General features: G+C 37.2%; 1 protein-coding gene across 8 annotated transcripts in view; it reads left to right on the forward strand.

The window, feature by feature from the left end:
* MRE11 (MRE11 homolog, double strand break repair nuclease) overlaps positions 1 to 25,638 on the forward strand; it is a 78,829-nt gene that overhangs the window by 11,464 nt on the left and 41,727 nt on the right. For 7 of the 8 annotated variants that reach the window (XM_032426228.1, XM_032426225.1, XM_032426227.1 and 4 more), the window contains 9 exons: positions 5,136 to 5,223; positions 6,329 to 6,470; positions 9,517 to 9,631; positions 13,661 to 13,846; positions 14,753 to 14,924; positions 16,185 to 16,265; positions 20,105 to 20,231; positions 22,585 to 22,685; positions 24,129 to 24,302. In XM_032426228.1, coding sequence (XP_032282119.1) covers positions 5,136 to 5,223; positions 6,329 to 6,470; positions 9,517 to 9,631; positions 13,661 to 13,846; positions 14,753 to 14,924; positions 16,185 to 16,265; positions 20,105 to 20,231; positions 22,585 to 22,685; positions 24,129 to 24,302 — 1,186 coding nt within the window. The remainder of the gene's footprint in view (positions 1 to 5,135; positions 5,224 to 6,328; positions 6,471 to 9,516; positions 9,632 to 13,660; positions 13,847 to 14,752; positions 14,925 to 16,184; positions 16,266 to 20,104; positions 20,232 to 22,584; positions 22,686 to 24,128; positions 24,303 to 25,638) is intronic. The other variant, XM_032426230.1, reaches the window with a different exon arrangement.

Consider the following 25,638-nt stretch of genomic DNA (forward strand, 5'->3'; position numbering starts at 1 on the left):
AAAAACAAACAAGTGGGACTATATCAAATTAAAAAGCTTCTGCACAGTAAAGGTAACCATCAACAGAATGAAAAGGCAACCTATGGAATGGAAGAAAATAATAAAGTCATATATCTGATAAGGGGTTAACATCCAAAATATGTAAAGAAGTTATATAACTCAATAGGAAAAAAAAAAAAAAAAGCAAAATCCAATCAATTAAAAATGAGCAAAGGAACCGAATAGACATTTTTCTAAAGAAGATCTACAAATGACCAACAGGTATATGAAAAGTTATTCAAAATCACTAGTCGTCTGGGAAATGCAAATCAAAACCACAATGAGATATCACCTCACACCTGTTAGAATGGCTAAAATCAAAAAGATAAGAGAGAACCAATGTTTAGGAGAATGTGGAGAAAAGGGAACCCTTGTGCACTGTTGGTGGGAATGTAAATTGACTAAGCCACAATGGAAAGCAGTATAGTGGATCCTCAAAAAATTAAAAATAGAACTACTATATGATCAAACAGTACTCTTCTGGATATGTATCCAAAAGAAATGCAGACAGGATCTTGAAGAGATAATCTGCATTTCTGTGTTCATTGTGGCATTAATTCACAGTAGCCAAGATATGGAAACAACCTAAGGGCCTGTCAATGGATGAAGGATAAAGATGGATTAAGATGATGTGGCATGTATATATGAACATGAAATACTATTCATGTATGAGAAAGATGGACATCTTGCCATTTGTAACATGGATGGACCTTGAGGGCATTACTCTGTGAAATAAGTCAGACAAAGAAAAGTACCGTGTAACATCACTTAACGTATGGAATCTAACAAATCTGAACTCAGAAACAGACTAGAATGGTGGTTAACGGGGCCAGGACTTGAGGGAAGAGGGGAGATGTTGATCAAAGAGTATAAACCTTCAGTTACAGGATGAGTAAGTCCCGAGAATCTAATGTACAACATAGTGATTGTAGTTGATAATATTTTATTTTATACTTGAAAGTTGCTAAGAGTAGATTTCAAATATTCTTGTCACAAAAAAGAAACGGTAATTATGTGACATGATTCAAGTGTTAGCTGTAGTGGTGATTTTGCAATATATGTGTTTTAAATAACATTGTACACCTTAAAGTTACACAATGTCATATGGCAATTATTTCATGATAAAGCTGGAAAAAATGCAATGCTACAGTAATTAAAAATGTGATATGACTCATGACGTGATAGGCAGATAAGTGAAAGAGTATAGAGCTTCCAGAAATAGCCTCAACACATGTAGGAATTTAGTGTTTGGAGAAGGTGGTGTTTCATATCTCCAAGAGAAACATGGATTATTCAATAAATGTATTAGTATAGGTGCTGCCGAAGTGAGCCCTCAATAAATGTATTAGAAAAAACTATTAGACATTTCTTAAAAATTTAGATGTGGGAAAGGCTTTTCTATGTATGATACAAACTGAGAAGCCATAAAAGTAATATTGATGTTTGTCTTTATAAAAGTAAATTTGTACATGGCAAAAACTGCCTGAAACAAAATGAAAAGTCAAGAGTTCAACTAGGAAGAATATTTGCAACTCATTGCAAATTAAAGTCTAATTTCCCCAATAGATAAATAGCTGTTTCAAATCAATTTTAAAAATCCAAGAGTGAATAAAAACGTAGGTAAAGAATACGGATATAGTTCGCAGAAAAAGTGGCATTTAAATATATTATAAGAATATGAAAAATACAAAATAGAATTCATTCATAAGAAAGATACAAACTTAAGCTCTACTGAAATATTTTTCTCCTGTCAGATTGGCATAGATCCGTGATTTTCAATTCTGGGTGCACATTGTAGTTACCTAGAAGTATTAAAAAAGATACTAATAACAGTCTCCAGGTCAAATACTCTCTGAGTGTGTCATCGGCATTGTTACATCTTAAAAGATTCCTAGATGATTCTAACATGCCACTAGGGTTTAGAACCACGGGCATAAATGTAAAAGCTTGGTGGCTTACTATGTTGATAGAATAAAGGGAAAAAGTTGTCTCTCATGCATTGCTGTTATATTTGTAAATCTGTCCAACTTCTATGGAGGGAAATTGGCAGTATTTTCAAATTTACAAATGCATGCTTATCCTTTGACCTAATTCCCTTCTAGATATTTTCTTATACTTGCACAAGGGCAACTTTGTACAAGATTACCCACTGTAGCATTATTTGTAAAGCAAAAAAACTAGAAATATTCTAAATGTCCATGGGTTAGGTAACTACTTAAACACATTATGATAGCCCATTCAGTTGAAGTACTGTCCTGCCAAAGAAAGCACAAGGAAGCTCTTTATGTACTGATATAGAATGGTTTCTAAAACATGAAATGAAAAAGCAGGGTACAGAAATCTATATTGTGCTACCATTTGTGTAAGAAGGAAGGAGGTGCATTTAGTTGCTAATGAAGGTATAGGACATTATTGCAGAGATACACTAGAAGTTGCTAATTGCATTTGCCTCTGAGAAGAGGAGCTGGATGACTAGGGGCCGAAGTGGATGGGAGACTTGTAAATTGCACAAGTAGTAAGTGATAGAGCTGGAATTTTGAATCTTGGATTCCAAAGAGGGTGTGTTTCCATCCCTCCTCCTCCTACAAATAACTGTATACAAAGGCTTTCAAAATTCTTTTTTTTTTTAATTTTTTTATTGTTATGTTAATCCCCGTACATTACATCATTAGTTTTAGATATAGTGTTCCATGATTCATTGTTTGTGCATAACACCCAGTGCTCCATGCAGAACGTGCCCTCCTCAATACCCATCACCAGGCTAACCCATCCTCCCACCCCCCCCCTCTAGAACCCTCAGTTTGTTTTTCAGAGTCCATCGTCTCTCATGGTTCTTCTCCCCCTCCGATTTCCCCCCCTTCATTCTTCCCCTCCTGCTATATTCTTCTTCTTCTTTTTTTCTTTCTTAACATATATTGCATTATTTGTTTCAGAGGTACAGATCTGAGATTCAACAGTCTTGCACAGTTCACAGCACTTACCAGAGCACATACCCTCCCCAGTGTCCATCACCCAGTCACCCCATCCCTCCCACCCCACCCCCCACTCCAGCAACCCTCAGTTTGTTTCCTGAGATTAAGAATTCCTCATATCAGTGAGATCATATGATACATGTCTTTCTCTGTTTGACTTATTTCGCTCAGCATAATACCCTCCAGTTCCATCCACGTCGTTGCGAATGGCAAGATCTCATTCCTTTTGATGGCTGCATAATATTCCATTGTATATATATACCACATCTTCTTTATCCATTCATCTGTTGATGGACATCTTGGCTCCTTCCACAGTTTGGCTATTGTGGACATTGCTGCTATAAACATCGGGATGCACGTACACTTTCGGATCCCTACTTTTGTATCTTTGGGGTAAATACCCAGTAGTGCAATTGCTGGATCATATGGTAGCTCTATTTTCAACTTTTTGAGGAACCTCCATACTGTTTTCCAGAGTGGCTGCACCAGCTTGCATTCCCACCAACAGTGTAGGAGGGTTCCCCTTTCTCCGCATCCCCGCCAACATCTGTCATTTCCTCACTTGTTAATCTTAGCCATTCTGACTGGTGTGAGGTGGTATCTCATTGAGGTTTTGATTTGGATTTCCCTGATGCCGAGCGATATTGAACACTTTTTCATGTGTCTGTTGGCCATTTGGATGTCTTCTTTGGAAAAATGTCTGTTCATGTCTTCTGCCCATTTCTTGATTGGATTCTTTGTTCTTTTGGTGTTGAGTTTGATGAGTTCTTTATAGATTTTGGATACTAGCCCTTTATCTGATATGTCATTTGCAAATATCTTCTCCCATTCTGTCAGTTGTCTTTTGGTTTTGTTGACTGTTTCCTTTGCTTTGCAAAAGCTTTTTATCTTGATGAAGTCCCAAGAGTTCATTTTTGCCCTTGCTTCCCTTGCCTTTGGCGATGTTTCTAGGAAGAAGTTGCTGCGGCTGAGGTCGAAGAGGTTGCTGCCTGTGTTCTCCTTTAGGATTTTGATGGACTCCTGTCTCACATTGAGGTCTTTCAACCATTTGGAGTCTATTTTTGTGTGTGGTGTAAGGAAATGGTCCAGTTTCATTCTTCTGCATGTGGCTGTCCAATTTTCCCAACACCATTTGTTGAAGAGACTGTCTTTTTTCCATTGGACATTATTTCCTGCTTTGTCAAAGATTAGTTGACCATAGAGTTGAGGTTCCATTTCTGGGCTCTCTATTCTGTTCCATTGATCTATGTGTCTGTTTTTGTGCCACTACCATACTGTCTCGATGATGACAGCTTTGTAATAGAGCTGGAAGTCCGGAATTGTGATGCCGCCAGCTTTGCTTTTCTTTTTCAACATTCCTCTGGCTATGTGGGGTCTTTTCTGGTTCCATACAAATTTTAGGATTATTTGTTCCATTTCTTTGAAAAAAGTGGATGGTATTTTGATGGGGATTGCATTGAATGTGTAGATTGCTCTAGGTAGCATTGACATCTTCACAATATTTGTTCTTCCAATCCATGAGCATGGAACGTTTTTCCATTTCTTTGTGTCTTCCTCAATTTCTTTCGTGAGTATTTTATAGTTTTCTGAGTACAGATCCTTTGCCTCTTTGGTTAGATTTATTCCTAGGTATCTTATGGTTTTGGGTGCAATTGTAAATGGGATCGACTCCTTAATTTCTCTTTCTTCTGACTTGTTGTTGGTGTATAGGAATGCCACTGACTTCTGTGCATTGATTTTATATCCTGCCACTTGACTGAATTCCTGTATGAGTTCTAGCAGTTTTGGGGTGGAGTCTTTGGGATTTTCCACATAAAGTATCATATGGCTTTCAAAATTCTTAAGACCTCTTTACTTTCCATTAGGTATAACTCTCTTTCATACAGTTCACAAATACCGTATATTGCAGTGTTTTCTTTAAAGTGTAGTACTTTGCGATACTTCAAACTTGAATTGAAATGAATTGTTGCCTGTCATTTTATTTCTTTAAAGCTCCAAACTAGTGGTTTTCTGCCAACTTATATCATCCAGTTTGCCCATAATTGCATTAATTTTTTTAGAGGAGGATATTGGGGAAAACAGCTTTTGTCTTTTATAGAAACATTAATTTTTTTTTTTTTTAAGGTTTCCGTGGGTGAACTACCAAGATGACAATCTCAACATTTCGATTCCAGTGTTTAGTATTCATGGCAATCATGATGATCCCACAGGGGTAATTATTGGGTTCTTACAGTTTGTTGTCACTTTAGTTTGTGGAAAGCATTCTTGTCCTTCCCAGAAATTTTTAGTCAAATTGAGTCAGAAAGTCAAGTTGACTTTGTATCATTCATATAAGCTTTTATACTGCTTTTTAGATAATTTTCTAAAATCTGGATTATAATTGGTGTGTGAGGTATGCTTTTATTTCATTAGTGCTGAGGTTAACAATAAGTAACCAGGAGTAGGAATGAATACCTAACATTTGTATAAAACTTTATAGTTTACCTGGTGTTTGTGTCTCTTATCTCAAAATCTTACCTGTAGGAAATGATTTCTCATCAAAAGTTTTAAATCTAAATTAGATCATCTTATTGCCTGTTTGATGGGGAAGCAATAATAGAGGTCCTGCACTTAAAATATCTTTTTGTTTTATCTGATCATTAATATCATAAATCATTAGTTGCCTAGTTTTTTTTTCCCCATGGCTTAAGAGGTCTGCTTAATATTACAAAGTACTTAATTCAGGGCTGGTTTTTATTAATTAATTTATTTTTCAGTGCTGGTCTTGAACTCATGCCTCTGAGATCGAGACCTGAGCTGAGATCAAGAGTGGGACATTTAAACAACTGAGGCACCCAGGTGCCCCTGGTTTTTATTTTTGGTGGCCAAGACATCATAAGTTTTTTTTTTTCTCAAGATTTTATTTATTTATTTGGGGTAGAGGGAGCACGAGTTGAGTATGAGCAGGAGGAGGGGCAGAGGGAGAAGCAGACTTCCCACTGAGCAGGGAGCCTGACGCGGGGCTTGATCCCAGGACCCCAGGATCATGACCTGAGCCAAAGACAGATGCTTAACCGACTGAGCCACCTAGGCGCCCCACATCATAAGTTTTGATGAAATGTTAACTGTGTATTTAGCACGTGGTTCCAGTTGCAGTAGGTCATTTGTAATTGAAGAAAGGTAGCAAATACTTTTGCTATTGTAATTTTGTTTTGAGAAGTCACTATCTTAATCTGTTTTAGTTAGTATATGGAATATACTTTAATAGGTAATAATGTGATATGTAGATTACTTCTTTTTAGATATACATTAATATTCTTTGAAAATATTTTGCATAGGCAGACGCACTCTGCGCCCTAGATATTTTAAGTTGTGCTGGATTTGTAAATCACTTTGGACGTTCAATGTCTGTGGAGAAGATAGACATTAGTCCAGTTTTGCTCCAAAAAGGAAGCACAAAAATTGCTCTATATGGCTTAGGTAAGATGATTTTATTTTACTGTTTATGTCAATAAATAGTTGCTTAAACAACAACTGAAATCAAATTCTGGAATTAAATTTGTTGATGTATGGAAAAAAGTGAGGCCATTCTAATTATTCCTGATGAGTGACTATAAAAAATGATAGAAGGTTTTGGTTGAAATTTTTTGTGTTTAATAAGGACCACTACCCCTTGATACTTCTTTTAATAGCAGTTTTGGTTAAAAAAAAAATTCCTTTAGTTTCTGTTGTTGATTTTTTTCTTTCTTTTAGACTCAGATATAGAATCCTGAATGTTAGAATTATAGAGTAATTTGAAAAGCTGCATTTTCGTATCTTGGAAGTCTTTGAAATGTCTGAAGCTTCACTGTCCAGTACAATAACTACCAGCTTTATGTAGATACTGAGCACTTGAAATGCGGCTGGTCTGAATTGAGATACGCTGTAAATATAAAATCACAGGAGATTTCCAAGACTAAGAAAAAAATGTAAAATACCTTATTAATATATTAGCTTAAATAAATTAATTTCACCTGTTTCTTTTTACTTGGTTTAATATGGTTATTAGAAAATTTAAAATTACATATTTGGCCTGCGTTAGAGGCTCGCATTGTATTTTTGTTAGACGTTGCTAGCTCAGAGCTGTCATCTGTAATGCTCAGAATATTTGCTTTATCAACATGGCTGTCTTCAATTTATTTAGTGTCCAGTAGGTAAAAACCTATTTGCTAAGCTTGATTCCATATGAACAAAAAAATCAAAGAATATTTAATTTAGAGTGCATTCAAAGTCTGTTTGTTGAGTCTTCCTTGGATTAAGTTCAGCTTGATACTTTGTTTTATGAATGCTATAGCTTTGCTGTTTTTATTGTGTATAATTTTAAAAATTATATTCCATGTTAAATCATGGGCCCTGAGAGAAATTAGGAAAAATTTCACACTGTAGCCTTAACATAGTTTTTATATTTTTGAGTGATTTTAATATAATAGAAGCTTAGGAGACTTTATTTACTTCATTCAAGTCTCTGTGTGTATGTGTGTGTATATTTTATTTTTAAGATTTTATTTATTTATTTGCCCAACTGAGAGAGAGCACAAGCAGGGGGAGCAGGAGAGGGAGAAGCAGACACCCCGCTGAGCAGGGAACCTGACTGGGCACTCCATCCCAGGACCCTGAGGTCATGACCTGAGCCAAAGGCAGACACTTAACCGACTGAGCCACCCAGGAGCCCCTCTTTGTATATGTTTTTTAAAAGAATAATTATGATGGGTGGTTTATGTAAATACTTACCCTAGGGAACGTTTACAGTCTTTGTCCAGTTTTCATGATTTCTTTCTTTCTTTTTTTTTTAAGATTATTTATTTATTTGAGAGCGAGCGAGAGAGAGAGCACAAGTGGGGTGAGGGTCAGAGAGAGAAGCGGACTCCCCGCTGAGCAGGGAGCCCGTTGTGGGACTTGACCCCAGGACTCTGGGATCATGACCTGAGCCAAAGGCAGACGCTTAATGACTGAGCCACCCAGGCACCCTCATGATTTCTAAAAAGTAGAAAAGCATCATGGTTATCTATATTTTAGAGAGAGGGAAAATGAGATCAGAGTGTTATGTCTGATTTCACAAGTGGTAGAGCAAGAAGTGAAATATACTTTTTCAAAAGATGCTAATAGGTATTTTAATCACTGCAGTGCTAGGGATCATATCTGCAGAAAATGGGTAATCTCCTACTTTCAGACTAAGCCAGATCCCAATATGCCTCAGGCACTGCCTGGAGCATTGCTCAGGTCATCCATTTTCTCCCAAACTCTCATTTCATCCTGTTCTTTTCTCCTTAACTGGATTCCACCCCCCACCCCACATTCTCACCCCAGCCCTCTCTCTACAGTTAACAGATTCCCACATCTCACGTTTCTTCTCTACTCCCGACCTACAGGGAAACTGACTGATCCCTAAGGTTCTGTGTCCCACACGCTTCTCTCTGGCTTCTTACAGACTTTAAGGCAGAAGCGGGCTAGGGGGGTGGGGGGAAGGAATCACTTATCCCCCTTCTCCCTGCTTGCCACTTCCTTTCCTGTCTATAAACACCCTGCCCCCCTTGAGGCTAATTGGCTAAACTGCCCTGCCCTTTCCCCTCAAATTTTTCACCTACCTACTTTCAGATTTTGTCAGCGTTCTCAAGGCTTCAACACCTAAGTAGATCAACCTTCTAATGCCCTGGACTTCGTATGTCTTGACTTTTTTGTTTCCAGTTTATATGTTCTGCATTCCACCATCTGTTCCATTGGTCACACTCTAGAAATTCTCTTTAAGAAGCTAGACTTTTTCCAGTTCTTGGCTTCTGCATTATTGGTTTTTCTTCCAGGGCCTTCCCTAATGACTGCATAAAGTAGCAACTTGTCCCCCCACTGATATTTGCCATCTTAGCATCCTTTTTCCCTTTTATGATATTTAAAAGTGGAATTTATGTATTTAGTTGTTTTTTTGGCCTTCTCCACTAGACTAAGGTGATCCTTTGGGGTACAGGAAGAATTATTTAAAAGTCATTATATTAATAAAAAGCATAATATCCTTATTTAAAAATATATATATAAGAATAGTGATCTGATACACACATTATAAAATAGAGATGTTAAAAAGAATGAGATAAAAAAATAAATGTATTTAAGTATTCTCATCCTTTTTAACATTTCTAGTTTATAATGTGTATATTAGATCAAAAGTATGTATAATAAATAAAGGGATAGTGAAAAACAGTATTACTGGAAATTTTAATAAGAATTTAAGCATAGAAAACTTCAAATTTTCATTCCATGTTTTCCAGATTTTGAAGGTATGTAGGCCTGGCATGGGAAACACTTTTTAAATTACAAGTGTCTTCTCAGCAGCTGTCATGCAAGAACCTGGAACACAATCATTTGTAAATAATGATTCCAGATTTCAAATATATCTCTAATAAGAAAATGAAATACTTAAAGAAGCACATAATTTAGAAGGAAAACATTGATTTTTAAACCAAGTAAGAAACCAGTTTTAAAATAATGTCTGTTTCAGGTTCCATTCCAGATGAAAGGCTCTATCGAATGTTCGTCAATAAAAAAGTAACAATGTTGAGACCAAAAGAAGATGAGAACTCTTGGTTTAACTTATTTGTGATTCATCAGAACAGGTAAAAGTATTCTTTGGGAAAAAAAATTTTTTTTCTAAATTTTTGAGTCAAGTATTGAGGTTCCTCAAATCTCTGTTTCCAGGCTTCCATATTTCCATAAAATGTTCCTTATTCTTTGAAAGTTGTCAGTGCAGGATCATGCAAAACTTACATGTGCTTTGTGTGACTGCATTTTGAAATTGTTTCCAATAAATCGTATCTGTAAAGAATATTTATGACATATGGATAAGGCACAAGAATAACCATAAAATTGAATACTCTTAAATTCAGCAGAGAAGTAGAACATTACCAGTACATTATCCCATGCACTTCCTTGACCCCATCTCTTTCTACATACCCAGAGGGAAACACTATTTTTAATTGTATTTAATCAGTCTGTTGCTTTTCTTTATCATTTAATCACATCTATATCTTTCACGAGTATTTTATTTAGTTTTGGTTAAACTGGAACCCTGCTGTGTATTTTGTAGCTGGCTTATTATTTTCCACATTATATTACTAAGATTCATCCATTTTGATGCTTAAAAGCATAATTAATTTTCACTGATCTGTACAGTTACAGTTTTTCTTGTGTTGGTGAATGTTTGTGTTATTTCCAGAGTCTTGCTTTTTTAAACCTTTTTGTTGTGAATACTCTTACATGCATCTCCTGATGCATATATCAGGTGTTTTTCTAGAATATATTAAATATAGCTAGATCAGCTGCCTTTTGTTAGCATTTTGAAGAAGTTTGATCTATTGGTAGGGTGCAGGACTGATTGAAAGGACAGAAGACTCGATGCAGGATGTATTGTGTGGTGACTCCAGTTAAAGTGTGGAATGACGGTAGTGATGGCGGTGAAACTGATGTGGAAGGGACAAACCTGAGAAGTTACAAGGAAGAATCCAAAGGGGTTTGGGCCTGATTGTATAATTTATTACTGAACAGATTATTTATTCAGTGCAGAATACTCTGGTACTAAAGCCCACTAAGTGCCCAGTGAAAGAGAAGGCTTTACGAGGCAGCCTTATGTGCGCTCCCAAACAGTGGGTTTCAAAGGAGGAGGAGCAGGCCAGGGTTTTAGTAAGTGCGGTCTCCCTATAAGTTGGCACCACTGGGAGTTTGTTCTTCCACTCGCTTAGGGCTTCCCAGTTCTGCTACCCTTTCTACTATCCCAAAGTAGGGAAAAGTCAGAAGGAAAAATCATAAGTGACTCCAAGAACTTCAACCAGAATGAGAGGTGGAATGGCAGCATCGGGAATGGGAATGGGTAGTATGATGTTGATAATGGTTAGTTGCTGGTGATGATAACATTGATCATTTGATGAAGGTGGTGTATGCCAGGTTGCTCCAGGGTCAAGGTCCCATTTTCCATTTTGTAATTAATATTTTGGGAAAAATACTTGGAGGGTATATGAATATCCTGTTTGGCCTTAAAATTTTGCCCGCTAATTTTAGCATCCTTTGGTGGATCTCATTTCCAGCAATGAATACTGTGGTGTTGCAATTGTTGTTTTTTATTTTCCCTCATTCTTTCTGCATTTATTAATTGAAATTCTTCTATAAGGAAGATTTGTCCCTTCTCTCTCGTTTATTTGTTCATTTATTTATGTTGTTACGGACTTGAAGGATATTTATTTTATCCTTTGAGTTATAATCCAGTACTGTCAGGTTTTTTGTTGTTGTTGTTGCTCTAATTGTTCCAGTTTTGACCATTGAGAGTTCTTGTATTTTAGCCTCTTTGTCCTTTCATCATGCCCTCTTCCTTTTTATTTATTTATTTTTGATCATGTCCTTCACTTTCTGGTACCACAAGATGCTCCAGGCTCATCTTGTATTTTGTACCCTAGCCCTGGAATCAACCACTTTTCCGTGGAGCCCTGATTGCCTTTTTTGGAGAACAGTATTTAGAAACCCAGATATGGCCGATAGATGTGCTTGTTGCAGCTGGGACTCTCTCAGCCCTCAGTGATCAGAGTTAAGGAAATATGTGTATATATCCTAACCTGTGAATACACATCTGTGTTTGTTAAAAACACACAGGCAAGCATGAGTTTGTAGTTATTCTAACCCAGCCCGACAGGGTTCATTTTTTTTTCTTCTCCCTTTTTTTATGTGGGAGTTCTTTCTCTAACAGAAACCTGGATCATATTATCTATAATATATTTACTTAATTTTTTCAATTTTGGTTGACATATAAGGTAATTTCAAAATTGCTGACCTGTACCCATGAGAAACAAATTTGCCAACTAGTGTTTACATAAGTTATTTTAGTCTTTAGCCTTACTATATCTAGTTAAAACACCACTTCTGGACTTACTTAGGCCATCTCCTTTTCCCCCAGCCCCTTCAACATGATTATGCAGTTCTTTTGTAATACTGTTAGGCTCATTTGTCACCTTCTCCATTCTTACGTACTTTTTTATTGCTTTCATGGACTTTTAAAAAACAGGGTTTGTCCTAGTGAGTGACTTTTCAGGAGCCTTTTATATTTTACTTTATTTCCAATTTGTGTCTATACATGGGCCGGTTTCTTTCTCTGGCTGAAAAAGAAAGTAGACTCTGAAGTAGAAGAGCACCTTATCATACAAAATATTTCCATAGGGATGTTTTGGTCAACTTTTAAGTCACAAATCAGAGTCAGCCCACCAGCATAATCTTCCCTCTTCCATGAAGAGTCGGTGCTCTATGAAGGCACAGGTGTGTTATATAGTATTCAAGTTATTCTGTGTTTCTTCAGTAACTGTGATTATGTCATACCCTAGATAGACGTTTTTTACATAAAAATATCCCTAGATACACGAGCCTGCAGCTTCTCTGATTTCACTTTCAGCTCTTCCTTGCATTCCTTTTGCTCTACCATGCTCCTCTCCTTGCTGTCCTTGAACTCACTGAATACATTACCACTTCAACACCTCTGCCATCGATCTGCTGTAGGACTCTGTCCAGGACTCAGCCCTCTGCCGAGGACTTTCTTCCCTTGCATGCTTGATCCCTTGTGTGGTTCTCTGCTCATGTGTCGCCTGGCAGAGCGGCCTATCCTGACCACCCTCTGCATAGTAACATTCCCGTTCTGTGTCACTTCTCCCTTTATTTCTCTTTATAGCACTTACCACCACCTGACAGATTATGTATGAGTACACATGCACACACATGTACGTACTCCCCCACTAGCAAGGACTTTGTTCCCTGCTGTGTCTCCAGTATCTAGAAGAGGCCTGGGACACCTGGCACAGAGTAGACCTGCAGGAAATGTTCTTGAATGAATGAATATTGATTTGCCTTAAGTGAATGCTAGGTTGAAGTATTTGATCACTTTTACTTAAATTCCCAGTGATAAAGTCAGTGTTAGGGAAAACTTCCTTCTTGTCTTTCCTCACTTTGGGTTTTCACATATCTTTTAATAATGACAACTAATCTAGGTATAAAACCGGAGTTTGCAAATCTTCATACAATGTTTTATTTAATATTGAAAACTCATCTCTTATGTAAGACTGAAATTCTTAACTCCCATTCTTATCAGTAAACAAACATGTTAAAAAATGGCTGGACATCTTTAGAAATTTGTTTTTATTCTACAAAGTTTAGACTTAACTCACTTTCATTTTCTGGCCGCCCCCCCCCCACCTTACATATAATCAAAGCGATTTATACATTTTCACTATTGATAGAACTCGTACTGCTGCTTTTCTGATTTCACTCCCAGCTCTTCCCTGCATTCATTCTGCTCAGCCACACTGTTGATGGAGTGCATGCTTTTCTGACTTTCCCTCTGTAAAACCTTTTGCAATCTGCCTCTCAGTGTAGAATTGACCAGTTTCTCTCTTGCAGCTCCTACTTGTCTGTGTCCTGCAAGTTTGTAAACCTTTTGAGGGGAGGAATTAGGTGTTATCTTTGCACCCCTAATCCCTTGAATAGTTTCTGGCACAAATAAGAGATGTAATAAGGCTTTAATGAATGGAGAAAGAAAGATCTGTACAGCTTTGCTTGCTATGAAGTGTTTCTGTATCTCTGGACATTTATATTTATTTTTTAAAATCTTGGTATAGGAGTAAACACGGAAGTACTAACTTCATTCCAGAACAATTTTTGGATGACTTCATTGATCTTGTTATCTGGGGCCATGAACATGAGTGTAAAATAGCTCCAACCAAAAATGAACAACAGCTCTTTTATGTATCACAACCTGGAAGTTCAGTGGTTACTTCTCTTTCCCCAGGAGAAGCTGTAAAGAAGTAAGTAATTGTTTTGTTTTGCAAATCAATTAAAATGAAATTCTTGCTATAATCATCCTACAGGTTCAAAGTACTGATGGTTTTTCATATGATACATTTCTTTATGAAGATTAGTTATTTGATGTAGTCTTACTATTTTCCCAGATCTTAAAGCCATTTTCAACAGGATAGCATCCCAGTAGTGTTAATGATTTTGCTGCTCATTAGACATATTCGGGGCTAACACTTTTACCAATTAAATTTCAAGTTAGAGTGCTATGGATGATGATTACTAATTTCACAAAGTCCATTTATAAACAAATTCACCTAAAGCCATTTAATTGAGATTTTTCTGGTTATAAATGCAACATTATAGCATATCTCATTTCTTTTAATTCTTTAGGGGAATTATATGATAAAGTAGTTAACAGTGATTAAGCCCAGTTTTTATAATGGATTTCACCTTTTGAATCCACTCAGATTTTGATTGTTATGATAATAATAGGTTTAAAGAATATGGTAGGATGTAAGTTTGGCTTTTTTTCTTCAGAGTTCTGCTAATTCATTTTATGCATGTGTGTGTACGTATATACTCACGCATAATCTATATATGTGTGATAGTCTGTACCATCGATACTACTGTCATAGTCCTGGTAACATTATGTCCTGCCTACTGTCGGTCTGTCTTCCCTCACTGAAGTGTTTATTTGTTTAGGCAGGGAGGGATAAGTGGATTTTATTCTGGGGAAGAATGTTAACATTTTTTTCCGGTGATAAAACATTAAGTTGTTAAAAAAATTTTTTTAAGAGTATGATTTTATAGAGAAATATTTTGTAGGAACTTAGAGATAACGATAGTTTTGGTGTGCACATTTTCCCAAGAAAATTCACAGAGTGACTAGGCTTTCATTTCCCTCCTCATTTCAGACATGTCGGTTTGCTGCGTATAAAAGGAAGGAAGATGAATATGCAGAAAATTCCTCTTCACACAGTGCGGCAGTTTTTCATGGAGGATATTGTTCTGGCTGATCATCCAGACATTTTTAACCCAGATAATCCTAAAGTAACCCAGGCCATACAGAGCTTCTGTTTGGAGAAGGTAATTCCTCTAGATAAAGGTCAATGAGATCTGCTTTAGCTGAGAGTTGATTTACATTGAATTAAATACTTCCGTAGAGTGGAAGAAGTCTTTGTACTTGTTACAGTCTCATGAAGCCCATAAGGAAGCACTGCTGTTCCATAAATGAGTTTAATTGTATCAAAGACATTTTTTTAGTCTTGGAGATGGAAGAATGTTAAAGGTAGAAGAAACTTTGTTTAATTAAGCCCCCTCCCAGTTCCATTCCTCTTCCTCGAAAACCTACACATAATCTTTTCTTTGTTTTTATTCTGATTTGATAATTTGTTCATTTTATTTATGAAAGCAGGTGGTGGCTTTGACTGGGAATGGGAGGATACTGTGGAGAATGAGGAAAGCCTTAGCATCTCTAATAATCTCTGTTAAGCATCCCTTTCACCCTGAAAGGTACCCCATATGAAATCTTTAAATGTGTCTGCTATGCACCTTGTAGCTTCCGCATAAGCACCATACCTCACCTTCCATGCGGATTTGCCACCCCTGAACTTCTGAGAAATTCTAGAGCTGCTGCTGAAGTTGTGCAAATGCACTTGATAATATGTAAATTGACAGCTTAATACCATTAATTGCTTATAATTCTTACAATTATCACTGATATTCATCGATCGCTCATATATTCTGGGCACTGTTGATAGCATTTTGCATTTAATCCACTCAACAGTGCTGTAGGTAGGTAGAGCCTGTCATCTGCATTTTATGGAAAGAATAACCGAACCTTAGATGAAATCACTCACCCAGTGTCACGGCCTTCCTGGCAACATGTAACTCACATAGCTGAAAAGTTGAAGAGTATGCTGGTTTCAAGAGGACTAGACCCAAAAACTCATATTAAGACTGCAGTTTCTGTGTTTAGCCCCCATGACACCCGCTCTGTAGGTAGTTGTCTGAAGCTTCACCCTGAGGACAGTATATCCACCGGGTGGCCCCCAGACTCACAAAGTCCTTAGAGCAGAAAGAACCTGTTTTCCCAGTCATTCCAGATCAACTCCTAGCACTGCTTTCTGTTAGACTGAGGTCATGTGTGTGTCCCTGGGAGGTGGAAAATGGATTGATTGGTCAGGCCTATGTCAGGTCTCTCAGCCTTGACACAACTGACATTTTAGACTGGGTAATCCTTTGTTGTGGGAGGTTGCATTGTAGGAGTTCAACAATGTCCTCTCTGACCTCTACCCACTAGAGTAGTGTCCTTCCCCCAAGTCATGACAATATTTTTATTTTGAGATTAAAGAAATGCTTGAAAATGCTGAACGAGAACGTCTGGGAAATTCTCGACAGCCAGAGAAGCCTCTTATACGACTGCGAGTAAGTCCTATGTAGATAAATTAAACTTTATTGATTTTCAGAGGGTAGTACTACACAGTTTACATAATTTTTTTAAAAAAATTAGTAAGAAGAGTATATACAGTAATAAAAGCAATCACCATCTGGCACCAGAAATAATAAAGCTGTCAGGATTTGATTTAATCATAGTTTGATTCTGATAAATTTGATTTTTTTTTATTTTTTTCATTTTCTGAATAGTCTGTTTTCTATTTAATAGGTTGGCCAAGTCTGACTCCATCTTTTACTCTCTCTCTCCCCTCACTCCCTGTGACCTCCTGCAGCTCTCTACTCTCACACTCTCCCCTCATCTGTTCAGTGAGGCCCCCCAATGAGATGGCACCCCCATATCTGCTCACCAGCACTCCTGATTTCACTTACCCTCTTCTGCTTGTTCTTTTCTTTGTTCTCCACAACACATCCTCTTAACCTACTATATGCAATGTATTTATTTTGGTTATCGTGTGTCCTCAACTACAAAACTGTAAGCTCCATGAGAGCATGGAACTTTGTGAATTTTGTTAACTAATGTATCCAGAGATCTCAGAACAGTTCTGGCAAATAGCAAGTGCTTGAGAAATATGTGGAAAGAATTAAGTATTTTAGAGTATTAAAAAATTTAAAGAAATTGAAGCGCTTCCTATGCCTGGAAACCTACTTATTTGTTTCCATCATCATATAAAAAAAGTAACAGGTCTCTTTTTTTTTTTTTTTGTCCCTCTGCCTTTTCCTTCAGTTAGTTCTGCACCTGTCTTTTATTTTCTTCCAAACCCCTCGAAATACATAGCCCTTCCTACTCATTTAACATTCTGTTCCTCAGTCCACTATAAACAAGGCTCAGGTAGAAAAGATGTTCAGTTGTCAAAGTGAGTAGCTTGTTTTCATCTGGCTGAATCACTCTTTGGCTTTCTTATCTTCGACTTATGTTTGACCCGTCCTCTCTCTTAGCCCTCTTTTCAGCCTAGGCATATGGCTTTAAGGACCACCTATAGAGTGATGATGCCCACATCTCTACCTCCAGCTTAGACCTCCTTGTTGAGGTCCAAGAGCCACCCCCACCCCCACACCCCAAAGCCTGGTACTCAAGGAATAATCAAAACAGCACTGACATCACCTGGGAAACAATTACTGCTTTTATTTATTTATTTATTTACTTATAGAGAGGGAGGGGGAGAGAGAGTGAGAGGGAGAAGCAGAGGGCAAGGGAGAATCCCAAGCAGACTCCATGCCTAGCGGTCAGGTCGATCTCACAACCCTGAGATTGTGACTGGAGCCAGAATCACAAGTCAGAAGCTTAACTGACTGAGCCACCCAGGCGCCCCTCATGTGGGAAATTTTTTTTTTTTTTTTTTAAAGATTTTATTTATTTATTTGAGAGAGAGAGAACACATGAGAGGGGATAGGGTCAGAGGACGAAGCAGACTCCCTGCCGAGCAGGGAGCCCGATGCGGGACTCGATCCCGGGACTCCAGGATCATGACCTGAGCCGAAGGCAGTGGCTTAACCAACTGAGCCACCCAGGCGCCCCTCATGTGGGAAATTTTTTAAAATGCAGAATCTCAGGCCCTATATCAGACCCACTGAATTGCATTTTAACAAGATCCCTAAGAGATTTGTATGCACATTAAAATTTGAGAAACTCTGGGATATATAGTGTGAAGATAAAGGGTATAATTGAGAGCCAGAATGCCTGGGTTACTATATGACCTTGAACAGTTGGATCTTTTGTCCCTTGGTTTGTACCTCGTAGATTTACAAGATCAAAATGAATTAAATATTACCTGTTGCACAGTAAGTAATCTGGTCCTTTCTGTCTATCCCATTGTCATTGCTGAAGTTGAACCCTGATTTTCTCTTATCTGGCCTATAAATGCAGCTTCCTTCCTGACTCTGCCTTCAGTTTCTCCCTCCCCCCCCACCTCTAGCCTCTTCACACTAATGCCAAAGTCATCTTTGTAAAAAGACTTTGTAAAACACAGTCTTGCATGTCTTTCCTGTTGAAAATGACTTAATGATCCCCTAGTGCTAATAGGAACAAGTCTTGCATGGCATTCAAGGGTTTACATGACCTGGTCAAAACTGACATCTTTGGCTTCTACCTCCTTTTTCTGCGAGAACCTACTAAGTTCCAGCTATATTAGACTAAAAGTTACTGTTCCTGGGTCCAGTGGAGTTTATTTCACTCTTTTGTACCTTCGCCCATGCTGATCCTGCTGTGTGGAATGTGCTTCTCTCCTTCCATAGCATCTTCTTCAACATCCACTTAAAGCTTTCCCCTTTTCCAAGAGCCTGTCTTGACCTCCCTTCAGAATCAGTGCTTCTACCTTTGTGCCCTCGGTCTGCTTTGTATGTACTTGTTAAGTACCATTCCCATTCTGCTTGTACTTATTTATTTACATGTTTGTCCTCCCAGTCAGCTTGTGAATTTCTTGACAGCCAAGATTATACTTCTTTATGGCTGTATCCCTGGCCCTTAGCAGAATGCCTAGCACATTGTGGACTCCTCAGTAAAGTTTGCTTAGTGAACGAGTTTTGTGACTCTTGGGAGCAGAAAATTTTACAAATCAACCTAAGCTGGAGTATCATTGATAAAATGTATAGAAGAGTTTTGGGGAGACCCAATAACCTGAGCATTTAGCATTTTCTGTTTTATAACATGGTTGCTGTAGAGATGTAATACATAGTTGCTTTGGGAGAAACACATAGTTCTCTTTATCTGGGCAAAAGATCCCATGTTTCTCATCCATGTCCGCCTAATACCATTAGAACCAAGTACAGTTAAATAGAAAATTGACATTCCTTTTGCTAAACACAGTGAATTATTAAATCATTCATGAAACAAAAGAGTAGGTATTTTCATTAGTAATAGTCCAAAAGTACATTGTATCAAGTAGGGGGCTCTCACTAATTTTATGATTCAGTAAACAAATACTTTTTGAGTACATTTTGTTCTGCATGCTGGGGGACACAGTGATGATAAAACAGAGGAGGTTTTGAATTTATGGGGCTTATGGGAGGTGGAGGTGTGAGGAGAGACATAAAAAATAGGTAGCAGCAAAATGCCAGCCAGTGCTAAGTGTAATGAATAGTGTAAACTGGGTGGAGGTTAGGGGAATTTGGATAGGCCAGTGATGCGGTACGATGCTGGTTCCCAGAGTCTGTTTTTAGAACAGCTAGTTTAGGGAAATGATTATTATCTCTTGGGGAAAAAAAAAATGTAGTATGCATTTCTCTTTGGAAAGGTCTCTGTATGACTATAAATTTCTTAACTTAGAAAGAGCCTGCCTTGAGAGGGACTGTGACTTCTAAATAGATACTGTGCTTTGAAGGTAATCATTTCTCAAAGCTAACACATTGGTTTCTTTTCCTGCATGGCTTTTCCAGCATTTCTTTGTTAGTGTGAAAGTATACCCCTAAGATGATAGACCAATTAACTAATGCATCTAGGGCTGGCATTTTATTTTAGGAGAGAATTTTCTTTCTGTTTTGAAAGTTTAAGTATTTATGTTTAGAAATCTCACCTCCTTTCCTGGTGGTACTCCCAGTGCCTAGGCTTTTATCTTAATGTTATCATAGGGGGATGTAAACATTCAGACCTTGTGGGAATTCTTGATGTATCTTGGGTCCATCGTGCAAAATGTCTCGTGTAAACTCATAAACCTTTGAAGCTTTGTTTTCTCAACAGAATAAAAGGTCTAACACCATCATGATCTTTAACATGAATTGTAGAACATATATTAGCTTTAAAGTATTGAGCATAAGCATAAATAATGAAATTGGTAAACTATTCTAGGCCTTAATAGCTTATTTTGTATTTCCAGGTGGACTATAGTGGAGGTTTTGAGCCTTTCAGTGTTCTTCGCTTTAGCCAGAAATTTGTGGATCGGGTAGCTAATCCAAAAGATGTTATCCATTTTTTCAGACATAAAGAACAAAAGAAAAACACGGGTAAGCTAGTTATTTTCACAAATTAAAAAATGCTTTTTATAGGGTTTAAAAAAATCAGTCTTTAGTAAAAGAAATAGAAAATGATGAAAATATTTTTATATGATGATTTCTAGTATCTTAAGCTGGCAGTTGGAATAATTAAATCGCATGTCTTCTAAAAATTAGCAATCATTTTAAACCTGTGGATAACAGTAAAGAAAGGGAAGGCTTTCTCTGGAGATGTAATTTTTAAAAACAGTGCTGCTGAGTAACAGTGCACACGGACTTTAAAGATTTATTGCTCAAAATATATATTATTGACTATACATTATTAGTGTTCAGAGAATATACTCAAATTTTGCATCAAATATTTCAACTTTCGAGTATAGAGGGTTTAGGAAGACTGCAGTCTTTTGGAATAAGAAGTATCTCATAGTTTGTTGTTTCTCATGATCAGATAATTAATTCCTAATTAAATTTCATAAAAACTAATTGCCCTTATTTTAAGTGCATTTATAAAAATAGGCCATCCAGCTGAAATAATGCTTTTTATAAGAAATGTTGATCATATTAAATATAGAGCCTTTTCTTAAAGCTATTAAGTCAGAGAATTTTTATAGAAAAATACGGCCCTTGTTTTATAGGTAAAGCTACTTAGGTTTTTTTTATTAATAAGCTTCGATTTTCAGTGTCAAATTGTGACCAAATTCTGTGTGCTGTTAACTCAACCTGAAACATTCGTTCAGATATTTAAATGGAACTCATAAAATACTCTTTTAGGAAAAAATCCTTATCAGATAATTATTTTCTTATGCTATGAACTTTAATTACTCATTGATAGTGGTTTACTTTAATTGTCCATCCTTATCAATCCCTTGAGATTTTATGGGTGTAGTGTTCATAATAATACAGAATATAGAACTGGTACGTTATTACTTGAGTTTCATACATAGTCAGTTTTGTTCTAATGATTCCTTTTTGGTTTAAACATAAATTGCTAAGTGGAAACAATAACCCTTTTGCGTGTTTTATTGAAAGCATTTTTTGTTATTTTGGTCAGCTCTACTTCTCAAGTACCTGTGTGACATTGTACAATTTACGTAAGCTCTCTATTTGATCTTCTTGCCTGTGAAATCAGGATAATGACTGAGCCTGCCTCATAGAGTCCTGGTGAGGATTAGATGATACAATGTGTGTAAATAGTCTAAACATAGTATCCGGCATCGTAAAATGTAGTGATCGTACTTAGGAAGTTGTATTAATTCTACTGTCTTGAGATTTGAAAAAGATTTCCGTTCACTTGTCTTCAACACTTTGCAAGAAACACACTGAACGTTGTGCTTCTTAACCCTCCAGGCCATGGCACATAGTTTTCCCTCTGCCTCAAGTAGTTTTTTCTTTTTCCTGTTTTGCTTAGTGAATCTTATTCATTCGGCAAGTCTTGATTCAAATGATAGCTGCATTTGATACCTGCACATTATTTTCAACCTTCCCTGAGAAGAATTAGGTTATTTCTTCTATGTGTGTCATACTCTCTGTTTTTACCTCTCGTAGCATTTCCCACCTTTATTGTAATCATTTGCTCTTACAGGCAGGGATCCTGTCTTTTCACCATTGTGTTTTCATGGCCAGGTCCAACATCCACTAGACAGTTAATATTTGTTTTCCTGACAAAGATTATCAGCAGAGTAGGTCCTGGACCCTCGGCTTCTTGGCTTCCTACCGTGTACTCATTGTATTCTTTACCTGCTATATGTGAGACAGTTCTCCTGCTTAGGAATGCAGCAAAAGTGCTGTAAGCATACATCCCATTTGTCTCACAGAATATTAAAAAGGGCTGAGATTTAATTAAATGAATAATTTCTACAGTTTCATCAAGGACATTCTTAAGTGAAACTGGCTTTCTTTGTTTTGCTTTGAGCTGTGCGGATGTGGTGGTGAGTGTTGTACAGTTCCAAGCCATTGCCTTGACTTATAATAAGGAACCAGCGATTGTACCCACAATTGCTTTTGTATCATCAGGGCAAATGGCAGTGTAGCGGAACAGGTAAATAGCATCTTGGTGTCGTTACGAAAGTTTTGGCCCTGAGCATTCCCTGAAATGGTCTTGGAGAACAGAGGTCTGAAGATCACCCTTTGAGAGTAGCTATAGGAGCCAAGACTTGGAGATAGGAAAAGAAATACACATTTTGAGGAAAAGACTGCGGCTGTTAGCAATAATGCCATGTTTTTCCTCAAAATTTGCCACGTTGAGCAAGCTGATCATTAATCAAGTTTGGCCATACCTCCTGTACTGAACCAAACCTGCCATGAGTTGGGGCACTTTTACACTGTCACAGAAAATACTATTTTTCCACGGACTTCTTTTTTCCAGGAGAAGAGATCAACTTTGGGAAGCTCATCACAAAACCTTCAGAAGGAACAACCCTAAGAGTAGAAGACCTTGTAAAACAGTATTTTCAGACTGCAGAGAAGGTAATTTCTTAGTTACAGCCTACATGTTGAAGCATGGCTCTCTGAGGATAACCGACTTTAATTTGGGATATGTACAATTGATATTTCAAACAAAAGGGATCCTCACAATGTTTCCATGAACTAAGTGGGACAGCAATTAATTATATTCACTTCTGATTACTCTTCATCAAGAAAAATCAGTGCTTAATTAATGGTGTTATTATTGTGACTATTATTGTTACTATTGTTTTGCTCTTCCTTTTTATCTCTACTGCATGTTTTTTTTTTAAAGATTTTATTTATTTGAGAGAGAGAGAATGAGAGAGAGAGAGACAGAGAGAGAACATGAGAGGGGGGAGGGTCAGAGGGAGAAGCAGACTCCCCGCTGAGCAGGAAGCCCGATGTGGGACTCGATCCCGGGACTCCAGGATCATGACCTGAGCTGAAGGCAGTCGCTTAACCAACTGAGCCACCAAGACGCCCTCTACTGCATGTTTCTGAATCCAGGGTTTACCTCTCTTGCATCTAGATGTAATTTCAGAACTACTTTATTAAGACAGACACAGGATGGTGAGGCTACTTTCATTGTCATGAGTTTGTGCCACTTTAAGATCTGGTTCTATTAATTGCCTATTACTGCTGAAACAAATTTCCACATAAAACTTAATAATTGAAAATAACGCACATTTGTTATCTTACAGTTCTGTAGGTCAGAAATCTGACACCAGTCTCACTGGCCTAAAATTGAGGTGTTAGCAGGGTTGTGTTCCTTTCTGGAGACTCTAGGGGAAAATCCATTTCCTTATCTTTTCCAGTTTCTAGAGGTGTCCACATTTCTTGGCTGATAGCCTCCTCCTTCCACCTCCAAAGCCAGCAGTATTACATTTCTCTGGCCATTTTCACCCAGTCTGATCTCCCTCCAGCTCCCTCCTTTGGCCTCCCTCTTCCACTTTTAAGGATGCTCATGATTACACTGGGCCCATCTGCACAGTCCCTGGTAATCTCCTGATTGCACAGCCAGCTGATTAGCAACCTTAATTCCATCTCTAACCAGCCGTAGTTTTCCTTTGTCATGTAACATGTTCACAGCCCAGAGATTAGGATGTGGACATCTTTAGGGGGCTGTTACTCTGCCCACTACACTGGTTAACCTAATCTCTTAATCATCAGCTACCATTTCGGGACTCTACATCACAACTACTCAGTCCTCTGCATTCCCACCTGTCTTAAATACTACTCCCATTTCTTATTTTTACTTGACTTTTTCTGGCTCATAAAATTTATTAGTAGGCTTACTTAGTGTCCATTGTTTTGTTTTGTTTTGTTTTCCCTTCAGCAACTAGATAACTTTTTTGTCTTTTCCCCCTGGTAACATTATACTCTAATTTTCCTTGCTTATATAGAATTATTTGGTAAGGAATAGATACTGATTTCTGCATCCAGTGATTTGTACCTCTTTTACAGAATGTGCAGCTCTCACTTCTAACAGAAAGGGGAATGGGTGAAGCAGTACAAGAATTTGTGGACAAGGAAGAAAAAGACGCCATAGAGGAATTAGTGAAATACCAGTTGGAAAAAACACAGCGGTTTCTTAAACAGCGTCATATTGATGGCCTAGAAGATAAAATCGATGAAGAGGTAACCAGTTTGGGGTGGAGAAGCTAGTTAGACACTCTCTCCTTAAGAGTAGCTTTGACTTTTCTTTCTATTAAACCACTGTTTAACTTCTTTGATTTGTTTAGTTTCCTCATCTATAAAATTGAGTTCGTAAAATGAGGATTAAAGTAGAAGAGGTCTGGAACAGAATCTTAAACATGATTGAAATCCATTAAATGTTAGCTTTGTTCTCCATAGATAGGATCTTCTCTTGAAAATGCTTTAAGATGAGTCTTACAGGATGAAAACTTCTGTTCTTTTCAATTTTTTAGTTAGTTTTGTTTGAAATTTTGAATTTCATCTAGAAATTCAAATTCATCTCTAAGCATAAAAGCAGTGGAAGGATCAGAGAAGCTCTTTAGGTTTGACTGTGTAGAAATTGTAAATGTTTGCATGTCAGATTATCAAAAACCAAAATGTATTGACATGGAGAACATACTTGTATGTGGGCAGAAGAAAGGTTGATACTCATAATATTAAAGTACCTTAGTAAATGTTAAGAAAAGTAGTAAACATTTCAGTAGAAATAATGAACAAAGACATGAATAAGTGGTTCACAAAAGAAAAACAAATGGTAATAAGCATATGAAAATGGTGTTCAAAGGAACTCAAATGTATTTTTTGTCAGAGTGACAGCAATTTGAGAAAAGTAGTATGCTGCTATTGGGAGTATCAAGTTTGAGCTGCTGCATTGAAAGGCAGATTGTCAGTGTTTATCAAGAGGCTTAAGATTTCTCCTTTAACTCAGCCCTTTCCCAAGACAACAGTGAGGTGGAAATTTGTGTATGGAGTAATTTATCTAAGTGTTGTCTGCAGTGGGAAAATTTGGAAAATGTTTTGATGAAGTAAATGTTGACACATACACACTAGATATTGTGCAGCTATTAAAAATAACACTTTTGAAGAACGTGGAGAAATATTTTCAATGTTACGTGGGGAAAGAACGCCATAGATTTAAAACTGTATACACTATGATTCCAGTGATTTTTATTTTATATGTGAGTGTGTGTGTACGTGCAAAGAATGAAAAAAAATATTCCAAACATTATCATTGGTTGTATTCAGGTAATGGGATTATAGGGGATCATTTTCTGTATCTTCTAGATTCCCTCTGAGCAGAACAAAACATTATTTTTAAAACTCAATCCCTTTGATTTTGATTTTAGTGCTTTTAATTAGTCAACATGGTTCTCTTACAACCTTATGATGTCAGTATGCAACTAGTAATATTCCATGCCAAGTACACGGGGTATATGGGGTTCATAAATTTTTGGCAGGGATGCATTTCTCCATTAAGTACCAGAAATAAAATGTGATC

Source organism: Phoca vitulina, unplaced genomic scaffold (assembly GCF_004348235.1).
Source record: "Phoca vitulina isolate PV1807 unplaced genomic scaffold, GSC_HSeal_1.0 scaffold34, whole genome shotgun sequence".
In the NCBI taxonomy this organism is placed as follows: domain Eukaryota; kingdom Metazoa; phylum Chordata; class Mammalia; order Carnivora; family Phocidae; genus Phoca; species Phoca vitulina.